At 49.7% G+C, this 23,724-nt stretch overlaps 1 protein-coding gene across 2 annotated transcripts in view; it reads left to right on the plus strand.

The window, feature by feature from the left end:
• Positions 1-20,972, plus strand: part of HS6ST2 (heparan sulfate 6-O-sulfotransferase 2) — a 134,652-nt gene extending 113,680 nt beyond the window's left edge. The window contains exons 2-3 of one of the 2 annotated variants that reach the window (XM_042807244.1): positions 17,347-17,415; positions 18,038-20,972. In XM_042807244.1, coding sequence (XP_042663178.1) covers positions 17,347-17,415; positions 18,038-18,740 — 772 coding nt within the window. In that variant the 3' untranslated portion in view covers positions 18,741-20,972. The remainder of the gene's footprint in view (positions 1-17,346; positions 17,416-18,037) is intronic. The other variant, XM_042807245.1, reaches the window with a different exon arrangement.
• Positions 20,973-23,724: the final 2,752 nt, after the last annotated feature.

The raw sequence follows: 23,724 nt of genomic DNA on the forward strand, positions 1-23,724 counted from the left end.
GCTAGCCACGTTAGGGTGGAACTGCAGATAAGCCCTCCTTGCTGTCCCAAACCGCCGGCCGGTTCGCCCGGAGCCCTGCGTGCCTCGGGCTGGACCGTGGGTGGGATGCTCTGCTCCCCTCCTCACTGCTGCCTCGCATGCCCCGGCTCCGTCCTCGAGCTGCCCGGATGGCCTGGTGCGGATGGGGGAGCCCGAGTCGTCCCACGATTAATTAACTAAGAGAACCGTGAATTCTATAAGGCATCGGAATTCATTTTTTTCTTAGTTTCTTTTTTCTTGTTGTTTTTGTTAATGAATGCATTCCATGTGCGCATCAGAATATCCTGGTGAGGCTTGAAGAGCTGAATTAAAAGAAAAAAAAACCTCTCATTTTGCACCAGCAGTTAGCTGATGAAATGTAAAGATGCAATGGGCTGATTAGTGATTCTGGTAATGTAATTAATGCCTCTGTTCTTTCATACGTGCAGAGCTGGAGGTCGAGCTGAGCACTCAGTGAAAATTTGCCCTGAATGCACAGTTCAGTGCCCTCAAAGTTATTGCTCCCTAGTTATGATTCCTTCAGTAATTCCAAATTAAAGTTGATATACTTGTAAACGAAAAGCGGGGCTTGCTTATGAATTAGAAGGGCTGGAGGATTTGGTTGCAAGATGTGAATGTTAATGCAGCCGAAGCGCCGCGGGCCGGGCGGGGGAGGGCCTTGGCGAGGTGGGTGCCGCTTCTTGCAGACGCAGAGCTGGTGGAAGGGCCTGGCTGGAGTCCTCCTCTCCGCTCCCCTGGCTGCTACAGGCACCAGCTTTCACGTCGTTCTGCTGCTACATCTTCTTAACATCTCAACCATCATAAACCACTAACACGATTCCCAGTCTGCAACTAAACTCGGATGAGCTCTTTTTTGCGTGCAACATGATTTTGGCACGCCTTACATGAAAAACTTTTCTCTTCTTTTTTTTTTTTTTTTTTTTTTTTTTTTTCCTTCTCCCATTTTTAATAAACATCACAGTGTCAAAATATTAGTGACGCCGGATTTGCCGTCGTTGGTTTACCATAGATAACGGCGTGGAGTGTTCTTTCCGTTTTGATTCAATAGTGCATGACAAGGGAATCCAATTTGTTCAGATTTAGATGACATGCCTCCAATTATGTAATTCCATTAGGAGGTGCCTGCAGCCAAGTCTGTGCTCACAGTCTCGGCAGACATAACTGTAATGGGACGTGTAGCAATATTGCTGTGTGGTAAGCACAACTTTGATAGAGAGCACGACCTGTCTCTCCCAGTCGTGTTTGTGGGAATGGAGAAGATGAAAAACGGTCTAGCCGTACTTAGGGCTCTAATCTGGCAATAAGTTATGTCACTACAAGAACAAAGCTTTGCAATGGAAGGTGAATTTGTAATGGCTATATATTTTATGTATTCAAAATCAGACAATAAATGCAGCACTTTGAATATGATCTTATATTCAATTCCATAAATGGAAGATATATTGGTTGCAGTTTTTCCTCTTGAATACTGTCTCAGATTCCTATATACTTGGGAATGGTGGGTATTTATGAGAATATAAAGAAGTGATGAAAATGTAAGACTAAATCTTAGCACCGTTACAACTTGCTTTAAATTATTAACCTTTAAGAAGCACGATAAAAAATTCTGCTATGCAGATTCTGCGGGACTGGGGTTGGTGTACATGCACATTGCCATAGAGCTATCTAAATAATGACTTTAAAATAATTGTGTAGTGTTGATGCAGACTTACAGTTTCTGCAGGCAGGAAAAGGCAATTCTAGTGGCAGATCTGTCTCCCCAAGAAGCAGGATGTAACACCACTCATAAATAAAGCTGTTTAGATGAATTTAGCATCACTTGCCAACCAGAAGATTTCTGCAATGCCTTTGGGTAACATAGCTCAGATGGGGCTTGGTTGGGCTCAGCTCTCCAAGGGCTGGGAGGGGTCTGGATGGGGCACGTGTGATGTATTTTTGGCAGAGGATGCTCAGACCTGTGCAAACTGTGGAAATTTAAAGGTGTTTAATAGGTGTAAAAAGGTCAAAGCTCTGACAGCCATAAGATATCTCTTGCTCTGGTTGGGTTGGACCTGCAGGCAGGTCCATCCCACAAAGTTGGAATGCGAGCTGTACAGCCCACCTCTGTTAACCAGTACCAACTAGGGCTTGGCTGAACAGATACTATTTAAATATATAACTTTTATTCAGAAGAAAAGCTCCCTAATCCTTGCTCTGGGAAAGTATGAGAGATAGTATCTCAACTTTCACAATCTTTTGCAGTTCTCACATGAATATATGAAAGAATTTAATAATGTTCTAGGTTAGAAAATGGGCATACATATGTATACATCTTTAAAATCTATCTTCTCTCACTTTCTTTCCCCTTATTTATGTTGAGAGAGGAAGCCAGCAAACGATTTCAATGTATGATGCATCCAATATCACCTTTCACATAAACAGAAAAAATATGCTTCCTCCGTTGATGTGATGAGACCAGGATGCAGTTAAGTGTCTAGAGAAAGTGTCATTTTGTTTAAAATAATGTGAAGAGAAGACCAATCTCAGTATGTAGAAATGAGTTACGGGGGTGCTGCTGTTTTAATGACAGGATGGCGGAGACGTAGCTTAAGGTGCTGCTGCTGCGCCTGAGCCCTGGCCCAGGTCGCCGCTGTCGCGAGCCCTTTCGCACCCGCTGCTCTTGGCCACGTCCCTGCTCGGATGCTTTGCCCAGAACCCGGCTCAGGTGGCACTTGGCTGTGCGTTAAGCTGACCTCTTGGTGGATGGCTCAGCCTGCAGATATAACGGAGTGTAGCAACCTCGGGTTCAAAACCCAGTGTAACTCCATGGGAATGAATTGTTCGGATAGATGCGGTCGAGCACAGTTTCTTAATCTGCTAAATGGAAGAAGACACTGCTGCCTGGTGTTTATTGGATTTTGTGCAATTTGGGAATAAATTAGATTGGTTTAGATTAACCCCTCCAGGGGTGGACACCTAGGAAGAGGCTGATGTTGCTCAGACAGTTGATTTTCAGGTTTATTTATCGCAGCAATCCAGCTGCCGATGTGACTGAGAGCAGAACCTGCACTGCCGCGATACACTCCATCTTGCTCTGGAGCACCCGTTTGCAGAGTTTAAATGAGAAAGCATCGATCTGCTGCAAGCCAGGCTGTGTACCCCAGCATCGGTGGCACCGGCCAGCGCCTTGGCTTCTCTCCCTGGGAACCAAATACCCAGGTGGGTTTCCCTGGGTGTTCAGGTGTGGTAGGATTTTTGGGGGGATCAGGGACATGCACTGATCCTACAGGGTTTGGACAATCCAGGCTGGGTCTCTGAGCAGAAAACTGCCACGTGATAATCTTGCCCTTGAGGTCACCTGGAAGGGCAAGAATGAGGAGGTCAAGCTAGTGCTTCCTTCCTGTTGAATGCCCGGATGCACTAACCACAGAGTAGATTTAGTTTGTACACGTGTACTAACGATGCAAACCTATCACAGCACTTCCAGGGGTGTGATAAGTGCCTTTAGCCAATAGATTGTAAAGCACAGAGCGTGTGACCATCTGGCTCTGTATATCTTGGCATTCTTCGGGCAAATAAAGAACGACTTTCATCGCATCGGTGTGAGGTCGTTACTCGGGTCTTGTCTCCGTTCGGGGTCCCTCCTACATTCAGAGGCTCACTGGAAAGTGTTCATGAAGGCACCTGCACTCCACAGCAAGCTCAGCCCTGGCTCCAGTCCCTCCAGCTGTGCGAGCGCCCTGTTCCCTTCAGGAAGAGGCTCCCCAGGTGGGCTCAGAGGACCACGGCGGGTCTCACCGTCATCGCTTCTGGCTGCCAACGTGTCGCTGGACTAAGTGACAGCAAGCAAATCTGCATGCAAGAGTCAAAGCCCACGCGGCTTTTCTGGCCAGCGGGGTGACCCGAGCGTCGCTGGCTGTCTACAAAGCTGGCACCAGCCCCTCCGCCTCCGAAGCTCCGCTCCCAGACATGTTTCAAGGCAAAATGGCAAAAGTTTGGGGCCCAAAGGGGCTGTGCCTTGGCCCATGCAGCATCTCCCCTTGTCTGGTCTTTGGAGGAGTACTTCCACCTCCCAGGGATGTCTGCACAAGGTGAACCGTGAGAGCAGAGCTGGTGTCGCCAGCGCGGGGACGTGACGGGAGGGGTGCCCATGCTCGCAGACCTAACTGGAAGCCAGCCCGGTGCTGATGTTGAGAGAAGGGGTTATTACTTGGTCCTGCGAGCGGCGAGAGGAAATGTTCGGTGTATTATATTCTGGGACACCTTCCCAGAAAACATTTCCTTGCGGTAATTACAGCACTGATGCCTTTAGCCCCAGCAGCAGCTCCCCTTTGCGGTAGTGGAGATGAATGGAGTATGGGGAAAGCTCTCCAAGATTCAGTTTGGCCGCAGCCTGTTAAATCAAGAGCCTGTTCAACGAGAGCATCGGTTTACTTTGATGCTGTAAACCCAGGAGATGAGCGTTCACCCACTTAATTGTGTTGAGCATGGGGTTTACAGGAGAAACATGCAAGCCACAGGGCAGACCCAGCCTGAGCTGGGTCTCCTCTAGGCTCTGGCTACATCCATTACTGGATAATGCTCAGACACAGCTGAACATGCAATTTGTAGACTTGTGGGCAGCTGGAGGTGGCCCTGGGTCCTCTTTGTCCTCTTCTACATTGTGTGATGCCTATGATGATGTTTCCCTGTGTGGCTCATCCCCTGGGATTGTAGGACTTGGCACTCGTGCGTCCTGAAGTGACACCAAGCCATCCTGTCCCTTCCCCTTGGGGATGCCCTCTGGGAGGACTGCCAAAATGCACCAGAGGGGAAGAGCAGGGAATCTGGGGAGTTATAACTGATGTGAGTGGGATTTACTGAGGAAGATGCCAAGATAAACAAATTAAGTCCTTCATTAAGATGGAGGTAGCAAGGTCACCTCTTCGCTCCCTCGAGTAGAGCAGTTCCTCTTCAGTCACCTTGCATCTCTTCATCCTTCTTCCAAGGCAAGTGCTCGCCCGCTTCACGCCTGCCGTGCTTTTGGGATGTATGGAGTTGTGCTCCGTTTTGTTCCCTCACTGGAAACGCACTGTGCATTTATTTGGAGAGAGACAATTTGTATTGAGTTTCTACTCCCAAAGCTGCGCTCCCAGCATCGGAAGGGTTGCGGCGGTTCAGATGGGCAGGGGAGATGCAGTAGAGGCAGGACTTGAAGCTTGCTGATTGGTGAACTGTAAATTTGAGCTGGAAAATGTGGCTGTACTGTAAAATTCAGGACACCATCTGTTTCACTGCTTGCTTGCAGTAACATTTGTACTTGATAATTAAAATGTCACACACATTTTTAGCCAGAATAATCCGTGGAGGAGTACAACTGTGCCTTCTGAAAGTCATTCAATACTCGCAGATAGGAACGATGCTGTTCTGAACCATCTCTCACTGCTCATAGAGGAGTTTTGGAGGGTTTTTCGTGTTTTGAGGAGGAGGTTAGAGGAATAGGAGCAATGGCAGCTCCTTCAAAAAGAAGCTGTGAATGTTGGTGAATAACCCTGGTTATAATGTGGTTTATTTTGCTTTAGGTTGGTCATGCTGGGGCCGGGCTGGTGGTGCCTCTCCTGGTTTTCTTCTGGCAGTGGCAGGTTCGCTTTGGCTTCAGCTGAAATCAGCTTGTTTTTAAGAGTACCTCAGCTAACTTAAGCAAGGCTTTTCCTCCAGCTGGCGTGTGGCTGAGGGTTCAAAGCGCTGCCTGCTCGGTTGGCTGTGGGTGGTGAGGGCTGGGAGCAGCAGGCCGAGGGCTCAAGGACCGCAGCGAGAAGCTGCTCAGAGAAAGGTCAGGGCTTGACCCCTGCTTGTGTTACCTTCAAAGGCAAAAGCAAAAGGCAAAGCAAGCTGTGCTGTTCGTGGGCAGGGGAATCGGGTGCTTTTCGCATTGTGATGCCAGCCCTCACCGCCGGTGCGGAGGGGAGCTGGGCTCCTCTCCTTGCCCAGCCCAGGTTGCTGCATCTCTTCTTTGCGGTGGCCTCAGAGCAGCTGCCAGTTTGGCTGAAGTTTGCTTCGTGGCACTGAAAAGATGCTAAAATTGAATTTGCTTTTGGCTGTCTGAAAATGGGATTTTGAGCATTTTAATGCTGCAGATTAATTAACAATATAGGAGTCATCTGAAATCCATAAGCACACAATGTGTCCTAGCTGATATCTGTGCTGAATGCGCTGTCGCTAACCCCAGGAAAGCATCTGAGGAAGCTTTGCCAGCTCGGTCTCTGGTTCCCAGGCACATCCCACGCTTGGACCGTGTAGATGGTCCTCCTCCGAGCACAACACGGCGGACACATCCCTGCATTGGTTCAGGGTTGGATAAGAGGCAAAAGTAGCGTTTTCCATAAACGTGGCTTTCTAAGGGAATCGCCCTAACTCACTCAGACTAAGTGAAGCGTGCCTTTGCTAAATGTATGGGGCAGAACTAGCAGACGTGGGAAACGGGATGTTCTGCACACCTTGTAATGTTTGCGAAGTCTTGCTTGCTTAGCTGAGGTAAAACCCCTCCCAGCTGAGCTTTGACACAACAAATACATCTACGGAGTTTTATTAGAAATGCACTCTGCTGCTACCCCATGAAAATTTTAAATCCATTTATGTCAACTATGTGTGAATAAGTTTTTTAAAATCCTGGTCTGCTGGGAGACATTTGAAGCTTACAGCTTTACAGTGCATCGGTGTGTGCTATCAGTAACTAGTCAAGATTAAAGATGAAGTCTGTGGAGGAACTGCAGCGAGTACTTCAGAAACGCTTGCTTTCTGAGCTGGCTCCTGGCTTAAATCAAACATTTCGATGACATCCCAGCATCCACACAGACCGTCTTGTACATCAAAGCTCAAGATGTGTATCGTTGCAGGATCAGGTCCTGTGCTTCTGCCAGGAGACTCTATTGTAATGTGTGAGAGAGGGTTTAAAATATTCTAATTGTCTGCTATGAAATTACAGTTTTGTTCCCTGGAGTAGAAAAGTGAGTTTAAATCATTAACGCCACAAGTCTCAGTGATGATTACGGAAATGTTTGCAAGTGACTTAATCAGTATAGTTTGTCTGAGTGGCCCATTTTAATATTATTGCACTGATTAAGTTTTCTTAGCTAATATGTGTTTCATTTCCAATTCAATTAAATGAGAATCCCCTTCCATTACATGATATTACTGAAGTGCCCTAGTGGGGCAGGAGCACACTTGGTATTTTCAATGGATACGGATTTCTTCATTACACATTCTCATGGTGCTAAATGGAATCAATGAAAACTGAAATTAAAATTGTAGCAAGTTGCAGCTGTAAATACGTTGTCCATTCCTCAGTCCCTCTTTTAGCAGTAGGCTGAGAATATATTAGCATCGGTTCGTTAATTACATTTCAAAGACATTTTCAATAGATGCCTGCCTTTGACAAAATTTTAGAAAGCCGGGGAAGGAATTGCCTTGAATTTCTGTATGCCCAATGATTATGATAAGGAAAATACAGGTTGCATTAATGTGCCTTTTTTTATACATCGTGTATCCTCGCTTTAGCTTTTAAAAGCACTTTAGTGTAACCCATCGTGGGATATAGTAACTGGCATATGGAAGATTATCTGCAAATGGCTTGTGAAGGAATTAACTTCAGCCTTACATTTTTTCATGTGAGCCAAACCTCCTCCTTTTATCTATTATTGAAGAGGATTGATTGAGCTCTGATATAGTAACAAATGATTTTATAAATACCTCTCTGGAGTTAATTCCCCATTGTGTGATACGCAGAGCTCTTGGAGCTAGTCGCATGATCCTCTTCTTGAGAGCTCCAAGATTTCTCCAGCGTTGAGACGGGGATGTTCAATAGTACGTACCTTCGTATGCGAAGGAGTTGGGAGGCACGTTACTACAATTCAAGCAGCGATTAAGAAATTGCAACGAGTGCTCAGGAATCACAACTTCTAAATCCGCGTTGGTGGGTTCGTAAAAGAGACAAACGTACGTGTCAAGCTGAGACAGGAGCCCCCCTGCACCCTCTCGCTGCTAGATCCCGTTAACAGCAAAACTTGCCAGGGAGCTGCACGGGGTTCAGCAACCTTGTGCTTCACGGGCCCCCGCCAAGGTGCGCCCTTGGGTGGCGGGGGGGGGCCGGGATGGGTGGCAGCAGCCCCGGGGGACGTCGGGCTGGTTCAGTGCAGCAGCCCCCATCTCACGTTCCTGCCTTTGTGCTGCACAGGGCAGAGCAGACGCTGTCTGAACTATTGGTTTTATTCAACTATTAAAAGTATTTTCATCTGGTCAGCGAGTATGTGGCTTAGCGCATTTCAGACATAGCTAAAATATATATGGATATAAGGATAAAACTTTCTTCTTTAATACTAAATATATGCTTTTTATAAACAAGAACCTGGATTTTTTTTATTTTTTTTTTTTAAGAATATAATAAATATTTTAGCATAGTTATCCTGGCTCCGTAAGTGCAATGAAAATGTTAGCCTTGGCATATCAATCGTGCTTTACAGATGACTGTAATTTCCTGAATGTCAAAACTCCAAATTTTTCTACTAAGCAAACTTTTCAGTGGCAAAATAGATTGCCTCCATAATATATCACTGTGTGCAGGAAAAAATGAAATCTTTATGTACTGTATTATGAATCAATGAGGCATTAAGATTCCTGGAAGGGTGAGTGGACTCTGGAAAATGAAAAACTGCCACTATTCCCTCTCTGTAAACCGCTGCTTATGGAGTGTAGGCTTTGCAAACCTCTGTCTTCGCCACCGCAGAAATATCAGTTACAAGTTGAAACCAATTCCTGCAACGGCATTTAGATAGGGTAAATACTGTTGTAAATATCTGATTTATAGCAACATCCTGTGGTTATTCACCAGCTCTTGTGCAGTGGCCTCCTTTTTGCTTTGGGAGGTCTGCCGTGCTTTTTAATGAATCCGTTAAGAGCTCAGTGGATGGGGAGGTGCCGAACCGCCCCTGGACGATGCTGCGTGCCGCGGCGCCGGGGACGGTCCCTCGGGCTGGGAGAAGGTCGGGACTCCTGGTACTCTGTGGGCTTCAGAGCTTCATCTTTCGAAAGGCTTCACTCACACCTTGACTTTTCCTACTGTGCGTTAAGGATAAAATTCAGCTCTGCATCCTGTTTTCTAAAGGGTGGGCGCTCTTAGCAAGAAAGGTGCTTTCCAAAGCCAGGACCCTTTCCAAAGCCAGGACCCTTTCCAAAGCCAGGACCCTTTCCAAAGCCAGGACCCTGTGTGCTGCCAAGGCCAGTGTCACCAAGCCAGCGTCACCCGTGCTGCGGCTCATCATCTAGCAAGAAGCACGGCACCCTCTTACACTGCTGATGTGCCTCTGCCACCTTCTCTCTCCTTTCCTTGGGTTTTACCTCCCATGGGCAGCTCAGGGGGTCTCGGCACCCCTGCGTCCGGGTGCCTTTATCATATAATGAAGCTAACGAGGTGGGAAGCTTTGCTGCTCAGGGAAGGGTGGTGGGAGATGGATGTTTCCAAAGGGCATTTCGGTCCTTTTCCCAGCAGGTGGGGTGGGTGGGATGGGTCTGGGCCCCTCTGCTCGGCGCTTCCACCCTTTCCCGTGCCAGACTCCAGCGTGGAGGCGAGGCGATGGATTCGGGCCTGGCTCCAGCGGCTGAGTCACTCTTCTTGCCGAGTCTAAAAACAGAAACTTGCTTCTCTTTTTATGCGCCACTAACAAAAAAAAAATAAAATTAAATTAAAAAAAAAAAAAAAAACGGCCACTGTTCTTGCTGAATTGGTTGTGAGCAAGGGTATCCTGCAGAGATCTTAATAATACAGGCAATTAGGAAATTAATACCACTCTGGCAAAACTGCAGGGCAGCTCTCCCCTCCGCAGGCAATGCTATGGACAATTAGTTTGTGCGTGAGGGTAGCTGGGAGCCTGTGTGCGTGTGAGGCTGCATATTTTTTGCTTATTTCAAGGCTTATTTTCATTATCTTTGTGTGCATGTCCATGCCTGCACATATATGAACATGTACCTTGAGCTGCAAAATCTTAAATCGCCGCCTTTCTCTGTGCCTCAGATGCTTCATTTTTTGCACATCTTTCCTATTTGATAATTTCATGGGCAATGATGAGCTGGTGTAATTGCCGTTCTTGCAAAATCCAGCTCCTTTTTATGGGTTCTTCTGGCACTTTTCTCCTGCTGCCGTTACCGTGGGTAGGCTTCTGGCTTCCTACCCCCACCATTAGTGTTTCTAGACAAAACATCGCTGTGATTCATTGGGTGCTGATAGAAGTGAAAACATAATGATTACTTAGAGGAAATGTAAATTTACATTTGCTAACGGCTTTAATTCACAGTTCTGAAATACTTTATCTCCTTTCCTCCCAGGCCCTTGTTCAGAGCTAATGCATGATCCTCCTGTGCCACCCTGAGACCTGACGAAAGGAATATAGTCCTCGTGCTTGTAGTTTTACAGGCTGCTGCAGCAAAAAGCGGTGTTTGTTCCTCCTCCTCCTTCCCTCCCTCCTCATAATCTTTATACTTCGATTCTTTAATGACTAAGTCGTTTGATCATCTAGATTTTGCTGTACTTTTAGTTTTGGGTGAGGTGGAGCTGGAAATTTGGTTTCATCGAAATGACTGAATGAAAAGAGGTCTCGTAGGAGCAAGTAGGACCCAGCCCTGGGTCTGCTTGCTTGGCAGGTGCTGCACTGTGAGGAGGTTGGGGAGGGGAGGGGAGAGGAGAAGGGGAGCAAAGCTGCCCCGATAACGCTGCTTGGTGCTCGCCTCCTTGCCAGCAGTGCGGCTGGAGCAGGGTGTGGGCTGCAGGTCGGGGCAAGGAGGCGGCCGTGCAGCCTCCGTGGGACTCCGGGCGTGAGATCTTCTCCTTGAGGCTCCCGGGGAGCACGACAGCCCCCCCCCCCCCCCCCTTGCTCCTCTCCCACTCAGAGATGGGGCCCGTTGCCCTTGTCTGCGGGCCCGGGAGGGCTGGGAGCAGGGAGGAGGGCGGTGGGAAGCCCAGGGGTGATGCTTCTTGGCTGCTGCCGTCAGCATCGGCATCACTGCTGCGAAGCATCTGGGACTGATCTGGAGTAGAAGCAAACACTCGATTCCCAGCGCTGCGTCAGTGAGCTCGCCAAATATTTTGGCCTTGTCTCCATGAGCTGTGCTGCGGGAGCACCGCTCAGCAGGGAAGAGGTATTCCCATTTCGGGGGTGTTGCCAGGCGTGCACGATTGAGGCAGGAGAGGCTGTCACCAGGATGCTCACCCCTGCCCTTTTAATTGTGTCTCTAGGTGACAAAGTTCGTTAAGAATCAGGATGAGTCACAGTATTAAATGAACATTTTGCCTCTCTCTGAACGATCTCCAAGCAGATGCCTGCCTCCAACAAATAAGGCAGCAGGGGTATTTCTTTTGGAGGAACAATTTGCGGTTTTAGCAAATCAAATTCTCAGCGGGCCGCTCGTGATGGGAATTAACCTCACCTACTGGGAGCGGAGTGCTCTGGGCGCACGGCGTAATTGAGTTTGACTTCTCGTAGAGACGCGGTGGGCATGATTGATCGGCAGGGAGACCCTCTGCCCAAGGTTAAAATCCACAGGCAGCTTTGGAGACGCGTGGGGAGGATTTCCAAGAGCGGAGCCGGAGATGTGAAGCTCGCGCCCATGATTGTCGGGGACTTTGCTGTCAAGTTATCCCGAGCGGAGACGCTTCGCGAGCGGTGCGGGGCGAGGGAGGAGCGTGGGAGCCTGCCTGCGGGGACGGGGATGGGGTCTCTGACCCGGGGGCAGGCTGGATGTGCTGTGTGAGAGAAGCCATCTCCATCTCAAAAAAAGAAAACAAAAAGATTTAAAAAATCAGTATACGACGGCTCTTTTACAAATGAGCTCTGTGGATTTTTATTCAGAGGCATGAGCGGTTTATGGGGAGGGTGGGAAGGACACTGATTGTCCCCGTGCTGCTCGCCGGTTCTGGTGATTGTGCATTGTTTCTGGTGCCGAAGCACCAACCCTGTGATTATTTTTCTGTTTTCAGTAACTCGGTCCTTAATCCTTTGCATCATATGCAGAATCTTTGCTGCAGGGTTTTAGTTCATTTTATCTGCTTTTCTGCCGGATGTGGTACATATCTGGCCTGTCCCTTTGCCCCTTCAGGGGGAAATTTCCTTTCAGAATGTCCCATCTTCACCTGGAGCATAACTTGGTTTCACATTGCGCTGTTAATGTATCACGAAGGCCGTGGACTGGGGAAAAACATCCCCCAGAATAGGAAACTTCCTCAAATTTCCCTTCCTCCCCCATCTCCACATAATGAAATTGAGAGACACTCGTGTAAAATTGTCTCCCATTCATTGCCCGAGCCCGTCTGTGACTCCAAACCATTCCAGCCAGGCTTGCCATCTGGATGAGCTTGACCTAGATACAGACTGGTGTGCTTGAGCCAGCTTAAAGGGTAGCCTTGGTTTTGCTGGGTGAGTGGGACTGCCCCAGTACACTCCTCGGATATCATAGCTCTGCTTCCCCAGCCCTGTGCTAAAGCGGTGTTTTCCCGGGTCAGTTTGCCTCCAGGTGCAGGCTAGGGGGGAAGTCAGGACAATCCCGGGGCTGCAATTCTGCCTGTGCAAAGGCTGTAGGTTTCTTGCCCTCTGTAGCCTACAAAGCTCTTCCTGCTAGAGCTTCATTTCTCAGCAGAAATGGGAAAAGGTCACTCAGTCCCTCGCCTACTGATCCGTACGCTAATGGATGTAATGGTGAGTGGATGTTTAGCTTTCAGCTCCTCTCTCCAGCTCCTTACCTCATAGCTCCATCAAGCCAGGCTCGGGTTTCCAGGCTGAAGGCATGGCATCTGCCAGCGACTGACCTCCAGCCTTCCTCTACCTCACTCAACGAGCAATTAAACAGCCGAGCAGCCTCTGTCCTCTGGCAGGGTTCGATACTCCTCAGCCCTGGCTCTGGCGGGAATTTTGACCCGAAGGGGCTCAGACGTGCCAAGCTGAAGCCAGCCCTAGTTATGGTCCTTGTGGAATCATGCCCGTTTGGACCCCACAGCAGTCGCTCAGAGCCTCTCCACGGGGGGTTAAGGTGCCCTGGGAGCACATCCAAGAGTTAAAGCCGCTAGACAAGAGTTTCCTGGCGAGCCCTTTGCCACCGGCCCGCGGCCCGCTGCTCTCAGACCCGTAGGATGGATGCTCAGCTGCTGCTGATCCGCTTTGCCAGGCCTCTCGTGGCAGGGGGGCTCGTGGCAGGGCGAAGGAGGAGCGAAGGGAGCTGCAAGCCTTCCCCACGCGCTCCGTCCGCAGGTTTGGCCATAACCCCTTCTCTCTGCACCGCCTGGGTTGGTGCTGCTTTGCTGTCCTGCTCCGCAGCCTGCTCCTCCAGTTGGGCTGGGAGGAGATGTACTCTTACTTCGGGAGGTTCTGACCCATTTTGGTGCTTAAGCAAAGGCACCCCTTCCTCACCTCACTTCGGCAGGGCAGCTCTGCATACAGTGAGCCTCCGGAGTGCCGCGGCAGGAGCAGCTGCGTATCCCTTCCCTGGAAGCTTCTCTGGGCTCTGAATTCTCTGGCTTTACTCCAGCGCTGTTATCCCCTTGGGTTTCACACCTCCTCTCTTTGACTTCAATTTTTTTTTTCTTTAATGTTGCTTTTAGAAGCTTTCTCCAAGGATGCTTTTAAAAAAAAAATCACTCGATCAGTAAAAAAAGGACTCTCATTCAGCCCTTGCGCTGGGCAGAGGTGGGGAAGAGATGCTGACACAGATGTACTATGTGACCACAGAATTGTCCTTCAAAGCAAGCAGGTGGCTCAGTCTCAGTAAACCCCTCAGAAATTCACGGAGGTCTTTGAGGTTTCAGTTTCCTTCATATTTTGTCCAGGGGGTGTGCAGGAGGGAGAGAAAGGGCTGCTCTGGGCTGAGGATATGGACAGGTCTGTCCACTGACAGCACACATTTCTCGGTCCCTTTCAACAACAACCATCTTATCTTAGCAAAAGTCATCTCAGGGCACAAATGTCAGGCAGGGACTTGCGCTGTCCCCCCAACCCAGCATGTGTTGCTCCCGTGGGGGGGGGTCTCTGGGATGCTGACACGGGGTAGCAGCGCTTGCGCAGGACGAAGAGGATGGAGCATCTTCGTGACCGTGCGGGTTATTCAGGTGCCCTCGGAGCGGGCACGGGGCGTTCGTGTGGCCGCTGGCGTGCCGGGAGGATGCAGCACGAGGGCTGGCATCGCTACGGCTGTGGGGAGGCCGAGCATGCCTCTCCACCCCTGGCTTCCAGCACCCCACCCTGCCTGTCCCTGCCATTTTCCCATTTTCCTTGTCCCACCCATGGGCAGAAGCATCAAAGCACCAAGAAAGCCCAGCTTTCACACCCCAGTAGTGGGGTGCCATTAGCCGGGCGTTTATTTGAGGGGAGCTTCTGACCTGAGCTGCTCTATGGTAACAAACTGTGTGCGAATAATTCACAGCTCCCGAAAGCACTCTGGCTTCAGCCTTGCCGTGACGTGAGAAGCAGAGTGGGTGATGCAGCATGGGGAACAAACTCAACGTTATCAGACTGTTTGCTCCCCGTGTTCCTCGGGGAGTAGCTGTGCACGGGGAGACACCAAGAGCAAGTGACTGTCACACCATCTCACTTTCCTGATGGCTCCAGGGTCAGCCTACTTTCTGAGTTGCCTGCGAGCTCCTCTTGTTCTCTGTTTCATCATCATCCAGCTCAACTTTATTAGAAAACCCGTGTTTCTGATGAGTGCAGCTCTTTAAGTCAGAGGGATGATTCACAGTAAAGTTTGAGCTCTACCTGCAAACATGTTGTCTCGGGCTCTGAAGCACAAGCTTCAAGGAACGGGCAAGAGCTCGACACCCCCTCGTTAAGATAGCAGGAAGAACAAGCTGTTACGTACAGAGCTAAAAATAATTACAAAGCTTTTAATCTTCCTCCCAGTTGCAGCAGAAGGATGCTCTAAGTGCTGATGGCCAAATCCATCTCTGGCATGGCTCTGACTTGACGGTGCATTAAAGCTTTTGTGACTTTTTGGAGCTCAGTTCAGGTAAATGCAGAGCAGCGCGGCTGCTTTTCTGGAGCTGCCGTGATTTCTAGCTTGGATGAGAGTGGCTCAGGGCAAGCCCAAAAGCTGGTGTTCCCAAACGGGACGGCATCTTTTGGGGTAGCATTTTAACAGGGAAACTTAAGAAGGGGAGAAACGCACAAAACAGCTGAGATTGGGCCAGCAGTTGACAAAGCACCTCTCTGTAAGTCGTGTCCTGAGAGCAGGATTCATCTGGGAAATAACAACACGGTGTAAATAACAGGCACAGGACTCTGCAGGGAGCCCAGATGCCTCCACGCTCGCTGCAAAGTCCGGTGCTCGTCGTTATTCAGCCTCCTCTCCCCAGTCTCTCCCGGCTGCGGCGGTGTCCCCTGACGCCTGATGATACCTGCCCGCCGGCCGCCCGGGGCGGTGGGGATCCGTCACGGCGCAGTTTCTTTCACCATCATACAAGTTTTTATTCATTCTTTTGTTTTTACAACAGCAGCCAAGGGGAGGCGCTTTGTCACTGCCTGTGACCGAAGAGCACGAAGGGAGGGCGGCCGCAGAGTTTGAGCTGTGATAAAATGCTCGCTGTATCGATCTCGGCTCAGGATTTGTTTCCCTTCTTGCATTAACTCCCCATCGATTGCTGTGATGACCTTAGAGCGTGTGGGTTTGTTGGCCTCCTCCCTCAGCCAGCAGCACCCCCCTGCCCGCACGCCACTCCCGTCCCAGCCTTTCCGAAGTGCTGACGGGCCAGCTCCTGCAAGGTGCTCCAGAGCTTTGCTTTTACCTCCTCGGGCATCAGAGATCTGTTGCTCTATGTTAGTTGCTGTAGCTAGTGTAGAGTTCAGTGCTGTACGCCACGAGCTTGTTATTGCTTGAGGGTTGGGTCATTATCTTCGTGCAGTATCCCAACAAACTGGATCCAGGGGTGAGGAGTCCTGGCAGGAGCTAAAGAAGGGGCCAGGGTTTGCCCCGGAGATGCTCCGTTTTCCCCACGCTGGGGACCCCGACAAGGCTGTGTGGAAGGAGCCTGCTGCACAAGCATGACCAGGGGCAGCTTCTGTCTTGTCAGATTGGCCGCTTGGGGGGATGGTGCTCGTGGAAGGCCCTTTCCCTTTGCCGGGTGGGGTTCTCCAAGGCTGCCAGAGACCTGCTGAGATGAGAGAGAGCAAAACACTTCCCATCTTTGCAAGGGAGAGTGTGAGGTCGGCAGCTGCCGCTCTGGGCGCGCAACGTGAAAGTGAGAGCTTTGTCCTTGCTCCCTCTCAACTCCAGCTCTCACTGCGAAATCATTTAATGGCGCTTTTGGGGGAAAAAAAAAAAAAGACCTTCCTGAGATCATGGTGGGGGGCCTTGGCTCCCTTTGGCTGTGTGAATCTGTGGCCAAAGCCCTGGGAGGCAGCAGTGCCCGCGTGAGCGTGGGGGCGGTGGCAGGGCTGGTTGCGGTGTCCTGGCTCTCCAAGGGGCCGTTGTGTCCAGCCGCTGATGCTGTACAGGGCTCCTCGGCTTTATTTGGTTTTGTAAGTTTATTGTACTTCCTACTTATTTAGTTATTTATGAGCTTGGATGCTCTGAACGGGAAGAGGAATGCAACTCTCCAGGTTTCCTTTCCCTTGTGCTGTTGGATGCATTTAGTGCTTGCGATTCCCTTTGCTTTTTTTCCACCCAGAGACAATTTTCTGTAAAACATTGACATCTAGTGGCTTTTCTGCCAAAAGAAACGATAGGGAACAACAGATAGGCTGCTGGGTGGCCCGTCGTGATGCCACTCGGGAAAGCAAATGAAAGTCCTTTCTCCTCCTTAAGCAGCACCGAGGACCTGGCGATCACCCCGCGGGGGCTCGGGGCTCCCAGGCACGCACTCCTCGGTGTCCTCATCCTGGAGGAGCGGCTTTCCCTGGCAGGACCATTTTGCTTATTGAGCTACTTTAATTCCGTTTACTTCAGCAGACGGCTGGTATCCTGACAGCGTACCTCCAGCACCATCGCTGAGGTCGTGGTCCTATTTAAGGAGGTGCAAAGAGCTCGGTGCGTATGGCTTCGGGCTGCTGGTGGTGGGCGCCGTGGTGTTTGGTGGTGGATATTAGCGCGGGGCCCGGAGTGATCTCTTAATGCTGTAGGTACGGTTGAGCTTGCGGCTTTTCCAGCTGGAGGCCTGACGGGGTTCCCGACAGCAAGCAGCGTGTCCCCAGCGTGTGCCACTGGCCTGTTGCTCCAAACCAAAGCCAGCACCTCCCGTGGAAATGTTTTCTCTTACAAAATGCTGTAACGCATCCTTTAATTTCCTGTTACTCGCTCATCTCTCCTCTCTCATCGTTGCAGTCCTGTATCAGGTGAAGGCAGGAGGAATAAAACGGGATTTGCATGGGCTTCTCCGAGATCCTCGTTTCGGTGGGTTGGGGCTTCTGGGCACGTCTCATCTGTCTGGCCTGTGAAAAGAAATGTCTTGTAGGAAACGTCTTCCTCCAAGGTGTAACGCTGCTCTGGGGCTGGCGCAGCTGCGACCCACGCCTGCTCCTTGGGAAACGTAGCGCGAGCAGCTTTTTGCAGGCAGCATAAACTTGTCAGTGGAGCTCTGTTGGACAAGGGAAGGAAGCCGGGGGTGCCCATGCCCTGCTTGGGTCGGGGCGTACATCCCCGGGAGATATTTTGATTATACTCCCAAGGTCTGGAGATATTTTGATTATACTCCCAAGGTCTGGAGAGAGCATCGGTCGAGGCCCCCAGCGGGAGCGCGTTGGCAGCTCAGCCCAGAGGGGACCCTTGGTTTCCCTTCTGCCTCTGCGGGGGCAAAACCCGTTCAGCAGAGGCAGATGTGCGCGGGTAGATGGAACCCTTCCCCGTGCCCCCGGGGAGTTTGTTCAGCCGTCCTCCCAAACGTACGCGCAGAGGAGCACCCTGCAGCAGGGCTGCCCCAGAGCCTCCTAGGCGCACCTCCAAGTTCCTGTTGCTTTTTGAACGCTGGCGACGCGCGGGGCTAAATAAACCCTCTGCCTTCCTCTCCCCTTGGCAGGAATTTCTACTATATCACCATCCTGCGTGACCCCGTCTCCCGGTACCTGAGCGAATGGCGCCACGTCCAGCGAGGAGCCACGTGGAAGGCGTCCCTGCACGTCTGCGACGGGCGGTCCCCCACCACCGAGGAGCTGCCCAGCTGCTACGCGGGGGACGACTGGTCGGGCTGTTCCCTGCAGGAGTTCATGGATTGCCCCTACAACCTCGCCAACAACCGCCAGGTCCGCATGCTGTCCGACCTCAGCTTGGTGGGATGCTACAACCTGTCGGTCATGCCCGAGGAGCAGAGAAATAAGGTTCTGCTGGACAGTGCCAAGGAGAACCTGAAGCGGATGGCCTTCTTCGGCCTGACCGAATTTCAGCGGAAGACTCAGTATCTCTTTGAGAAGACTTTCAACATGAACTTCATCTCGCCGTTCACGCAGTACAATAGCACAAGGGCCTCCAGCGTGGAGATAGACAGGCAGACTCAGCAGCGCATCGAGGCCCTCAATTTTTTAGACATGGAGTTGTACGATTATGCAAAAGACCTGTTCTTGCAGCGCTACCAGTACATGCGGCAGAAGGAGCACCAGGAAGCGCGGCGGAAACGCCAGGAGCAGCGCAAGATCCTGAGGGCGAAGCAGGCGCGGCGGAGGGAGCGGGGCGAGAACGGCTCCAGCACCGACTACACGGGGAACGTGGAGCGGTGGCGGCGGTAGTGGCGGGGGGCGCGCCGGGCACCCCCCACGCCGAGCAGGCCCCGCAGACGGGAGGCGGCGGAGCAGCCCCCCCCCCCCCCCCCCAGTCACGCTTCTCAAGGGTTCGGAGCAAAAAGAGGTGAAAACGTTGCCTTTGCAGTTGCCTTTGCAGTAAACGTCGTACCGTACGTGGAACACTCAAGCTGAGCGTGCGATTAAATTGTCCTTTTTAGGTTGGTTGGGTTATTTGTGAAATACGGGAGCCGAGGAGGCTCATGGGAAATGGTGGCTTGGACGTTTATTTAAAAGGGAAAAAAAAAAAAAAAAAAGAAAAAAAAAATCCGTAAATTAGTTCTGAGTACAAAATGGGATGCTGGAAAATGTTTATGATGCTCAGCTGAAATCTATCTGGGAAGCAAACTCATTTCCTAATAATGAGCGTTTAGCATACTCTCACAATACAGTATAGGAGCAAAACCTTTTCCCTTTGATTTTATCTTAATTTTATTTTAATAATGCGTTTCCAAGGGCACCAACTGCTTACGATATTTACCAAGTTAATGAATGGGCGATGAAGGGAACAATAAAGGTCTAGAAGAAATATTGACTAGTTTTATGTATAATATTGGCTTTTAAAAGGAATAGAAGTAATTTCTCTAGTTATATAAATATTTAAAATTTTAAACTTTTTCTACCTACTGCTGTTTAGAGTTTTAAGCTTGGTCTGTCTCATATTAAAAAAAAAGACAAAAAAAAAAAAAAAAACAAAACCCAGACATCCATACTTTTCTGAACTCAATGCCAATGTTAAAGACACTGTTTCCAGAATTTTTCAGGGCAATATGATTTTAACCATTCTGGAAAAGTTACAGCACATCTTCATGTTCCATAAAGCCTTTTCCAAATGATAGTCATGTGGCAGTGTCTAATTTTAAGTCTTTCTTACCCATTAGAATCCATAACGCTGAATTTATCATTCCTTAATAATTGGTGGTATAAACTAGATGAAATTATGTTGCAGATATTTGTGTAGTGTCTTTAAAAAGTCATAAAACTCTCTAATCCCAGCAATATTACGACGAGAATTGCTCAACGGAGGAAGTAGATTTACACTTGAATTAGGATTTAATTCCAGTAAATCTTTGCTACACCAGATAAGAACAGGGCTTTTTTTTTATTTTTTTCTTCTTTTTTTTTTTTTTTTTTTTTTTTTTCCTGCGCTCTTGAGCGCTTCTTAGCGATGACTAAAAACGAGGGGAACCAGTTTTTACCATAGCCATAGCGAGGCGGGAGGGGAGGCTGCGTGGGGCGGGGCAGCAGCCCGCTCCCCCAGCGGGCTTTGCCGGGGCGCGGGGCCGGGGCTGGGCCCCCCCGCAGCCCTTCGGCCTCGCCGAGACCGGCCGGGAGAGAGGGTGGGGGCGGGAGGTGCGAGGGGCTCCTAGAAATCTCTATGCAAAAAAAAAAAAAAAAATTAAAAAATAAAAAAAAAATTTAAAAATAAAAAAAAATATATATATAAAAAATAAAATAAAAACCGCCAAACCTCTGCAAGGCTTGGGCTATACGTTCAGCGGCACGCGGCGCTCCCGGGGCTCGCTTGCACCGTTGCCTGTAACATTCTACCCAGCAAGAGGGCAGGGGGTCATAAAACCAGGCAGAAGGCTTTAAAAACCTCCTACGGCTCCGCGCCCAAGTTATCTGAAAGTTGGTTGACGTCTGATGTTGTGTTGGAACCCGGGGGGGGCAGCAACGCTGCCGGGGGGGCAAGCGGAGAGCGAAGCAGCAGCGAGCCGATACCCTGCGTTAGCAGCTTGGAAAAAGAGAATAACTTCATGTACAGCAATTAATTTTTTTTTTTTTTTTTTTTTTACATGAGAACTGCCGTCGCCAACACGATGTCTCGGTTGTATTTTGGTTTTTACGGGGGGAAATAATTCGCTCTCAAAACTGAAAGGCACTGCTGTAAACAGGATTTAACCGGGGGCGAGCTGGAGGGCCTGTTGCAGAAGGTGCATTTTGTTTTTATGCTGTGGTGTGCATGGTTTACAGAGACTAGTTGCATTTTCTTTGTGTATACTGTTTATTGTATATAGGGGATGTACGAATATAAGGATACCATTTTGTCATAACCATATCAAATTCTACTGATTTCCACTGTAGACGCTGTCTTATTGTGTAGATTTACAGGCCGATCCACTGACTTTGATTGTGTAATTTAACAATAGAACTGATAAATAAAATTTAACTACAGTCTTCTGATTTTCATGTGGTTATTTCTTTAGCTGACAACGTGGTGGGAATTGCACAGTTCTGAATGAACGGTAATTTCGACACGAATGAAATAGCAGTTGACAGGCAAGTATACGAGTTTAAAATCACGGCTTTGCTGAAGTGTATTTAAACTACAGCTTTCAAGGACGAAGCCACTTTGAACTTTCTCTGGTTCAGGAGTTGCTTTTCTGAGCCGCCCTCAGAAAAACAAGCTGTGGTTTCTGGTGATTTTAAACACGATTGCCGACGGTCTGGAGCATTAGGGGATTCTCTCTGTGTATGCAGGTGTGTGTGTTTGTGTGCATGGGATTTTTTTTTTCCTCCTTTGCACGATATCCTTCATTTTCTCTCCCGCCGGCTCTGGAGGATGCTGCCTGGCCGCTGACTTCCAGCGCATCCTTCTGTATCCCTCCGGGGGACATTTTAAAACACACAAAAGGTAAACCAGAATTAGAGGGAAAAGGCGGAGAGAATGAATTGAGCATAACGCCCCAGATCAACTAGAAAAGATGCTTTTTTACAGTTTGGATGGAGGCATTTTTTTTTTTTCCTGGGTGGCTGTAAAAGATCCGCAGGACTTGCAGCAGGTGGCAGACCCGACGGTGTCCGCAGGAGACCTTGCCTTGACCTGGTGGAATTCCCCCGTGAGGACAAAGTGCCCTTCCTCTGGCAGGTACCTGCAGGGGCGTCTTACCTCTGCGGGTGGAGGGATCTGCCGGCAAACCTGCGTGGGACGGGCACGGCGTTACGTGCAGGTCTGTCAGCGCACCGAGAGCGCTGCGAGTGGAGCTGCTAATGGGATGGAGGTCACGCAAAATGCTTCCCGGCAACTGAAAAAAAGCACCCAGCAGGGAAGTCTGGTGTAAAAACAGTTTAAAAAGGGGGTTGCCTTTTGAGAGGGGTACTTCAACAAGCTGAGAAATCTCTTTGTTCTGCAGGAGAGGGAGGGAGGTTGCGGGGGGCGGGATGTGGTTGGGCAGACAAACTGCAGAAGCTGAGGAGCTCCAGCGGTGAGTCAAGTAGCACTCAAACCCCCCGGTAAGTTTGGAAAAGCCTGGACACACATGAAGAAAACTCTTCTGAGCACCAAGATGTCTCTTAAGTTTCTGCCAGATGTTAGCAACAGCGGCGCTGCCAGCATCAACCCCGGGCAGCTGGTGTGGGACCCGGGGCTGCCTGGGAGACGGAGGTGGGTAGCACTAGCACGTAATGTTAAAGGGAATGTCTTGGTTCACTTTGCCCTTCAAAAGATGGGAAAGTTGTTCAGCTCCGAAACCTGCGGGGCCTGGCAAAGTGCTGTACGTGGGGACAACGTCATTTGGGACTAAAACTTTCCTAAAGGCTACCTGGTACATAAGGGTTGTTGGAAGTGAACCGCTCAGCTGATTTTTGTCGATGAGCTTTGCCACCTCTTTGTATAACAGACAATACACTTCAGTATGCTGGAATACGTGTTTGCCTCCTATCATGTTGGTTTTTGAGTGAAAACCAACTAACACGCTTTTTTTAAAATCCGCACATTATTCAAAGTTAACAGAGCCGTGAAGAAGACCCGACAGATACCAGTGCAATTGCTGATTCAGCTCACGAAATCACGGAGGAAAGGAGAAGGAAAACGCATACGTCTCCTCTCTTAAATTTCAGCCAGAAATACCAGATAATTGAGGGGACCTGTCGAACTAACACAACCCCTCGGCTGCGGACCCGGGCTGCCAGGCTGGCCCACGTCTGCTCCGCAGAGAGCAGCTCTGGGTGGAGAGCTCGTCTTTACTGAGGTGTCTTCTGCCGGAGAAATATTTTCCAAGCCGGTGATAGATTTAAATCTTTCTCTTCCTCAAAATAGCCCTGTCCCCAGAGCAGCTGGGTGCAGCTGGGGGTGGTTTGGTTATTGCCGGACCCTGCCGGGGCGGCAGCGCGGGAACGGGGGTGCGGGGCGGGGGGAGTTGGCATCTCCTGCCTCCAAGGGGGACGGAGCAACCACAAACCAAGTGGTGACCCGAGCAAAGGTGGGCTGTGGGGGCAGCCCCCCTTCCCCCCCCCCCCACTGCCAGGCACGGCGGGGAGGAACAGCCCGCGCAAACCTGCCTGGGCAAATAGCCCAACATCTGAACTCTTACTTAGGAAATTCAATTCTGGATTTCCTAAAGCAATATCCCCGTTCCACCCAGCCTCATCAGGGAAGAGTGTAATTTCATTTAATCCATTTCTCGAGTTCAGAGTCGACGGCGTTGCCATCATGCTAATATCACTGCTCTGCTAGCTGTAGAGACGGAGGGATGAGTTTAGACTTGAAATCGAATTTGGCTCTAAGCTTCCAGAGGATCTATCAGCCAAATTACCCGTGGTCTCTACCCAGAAGCTTTGTCATGCAGTTTAGCTCTGCGAGGATGCACCACGCCAGGCAGGTGAGGTTATATCGCTTTTTGTTTTGGGAGCAATGAAATGCTGAAACAATATATATGCAAAGCAATCAAAATATTTATAGTGAGGGCTGAGTGTTCATTTTGAGGGCAATACGGCCGCCTCCTTTTGGTGTTCTCAGCTTTTTGAATTTCTGTTTTCTCTCGCATGACTGCAAATAAGATTTTCACTTGCAAGGATGTTCACAAGCAGTTCTTGACATAAACGTCTACATAAGCTATATAAACTGTAGAGGTTTATGTCGAATATATGTATCTGCTGATGGGCATTCATGGACAGAGGGCTGCAAACGACCTCTGGCACAGCATTCGCT

This window comes from Tyto alba, unplaced genomic scaffold (genome assembly GCF_018691265.1).
Source record: "Tyto alba isolate M040663 unplaced genomic scaffold, T.alba_DEE_v4.0 Super-Scaffold_5, whole genome shotgun sequence".
In the NCBI taxonomy this organism is placed as follows: Eukaryota; Metazoa; Chordata; class Aves; order Strigiformes; family Tytonidae; genus Tyto; species Tyto alba.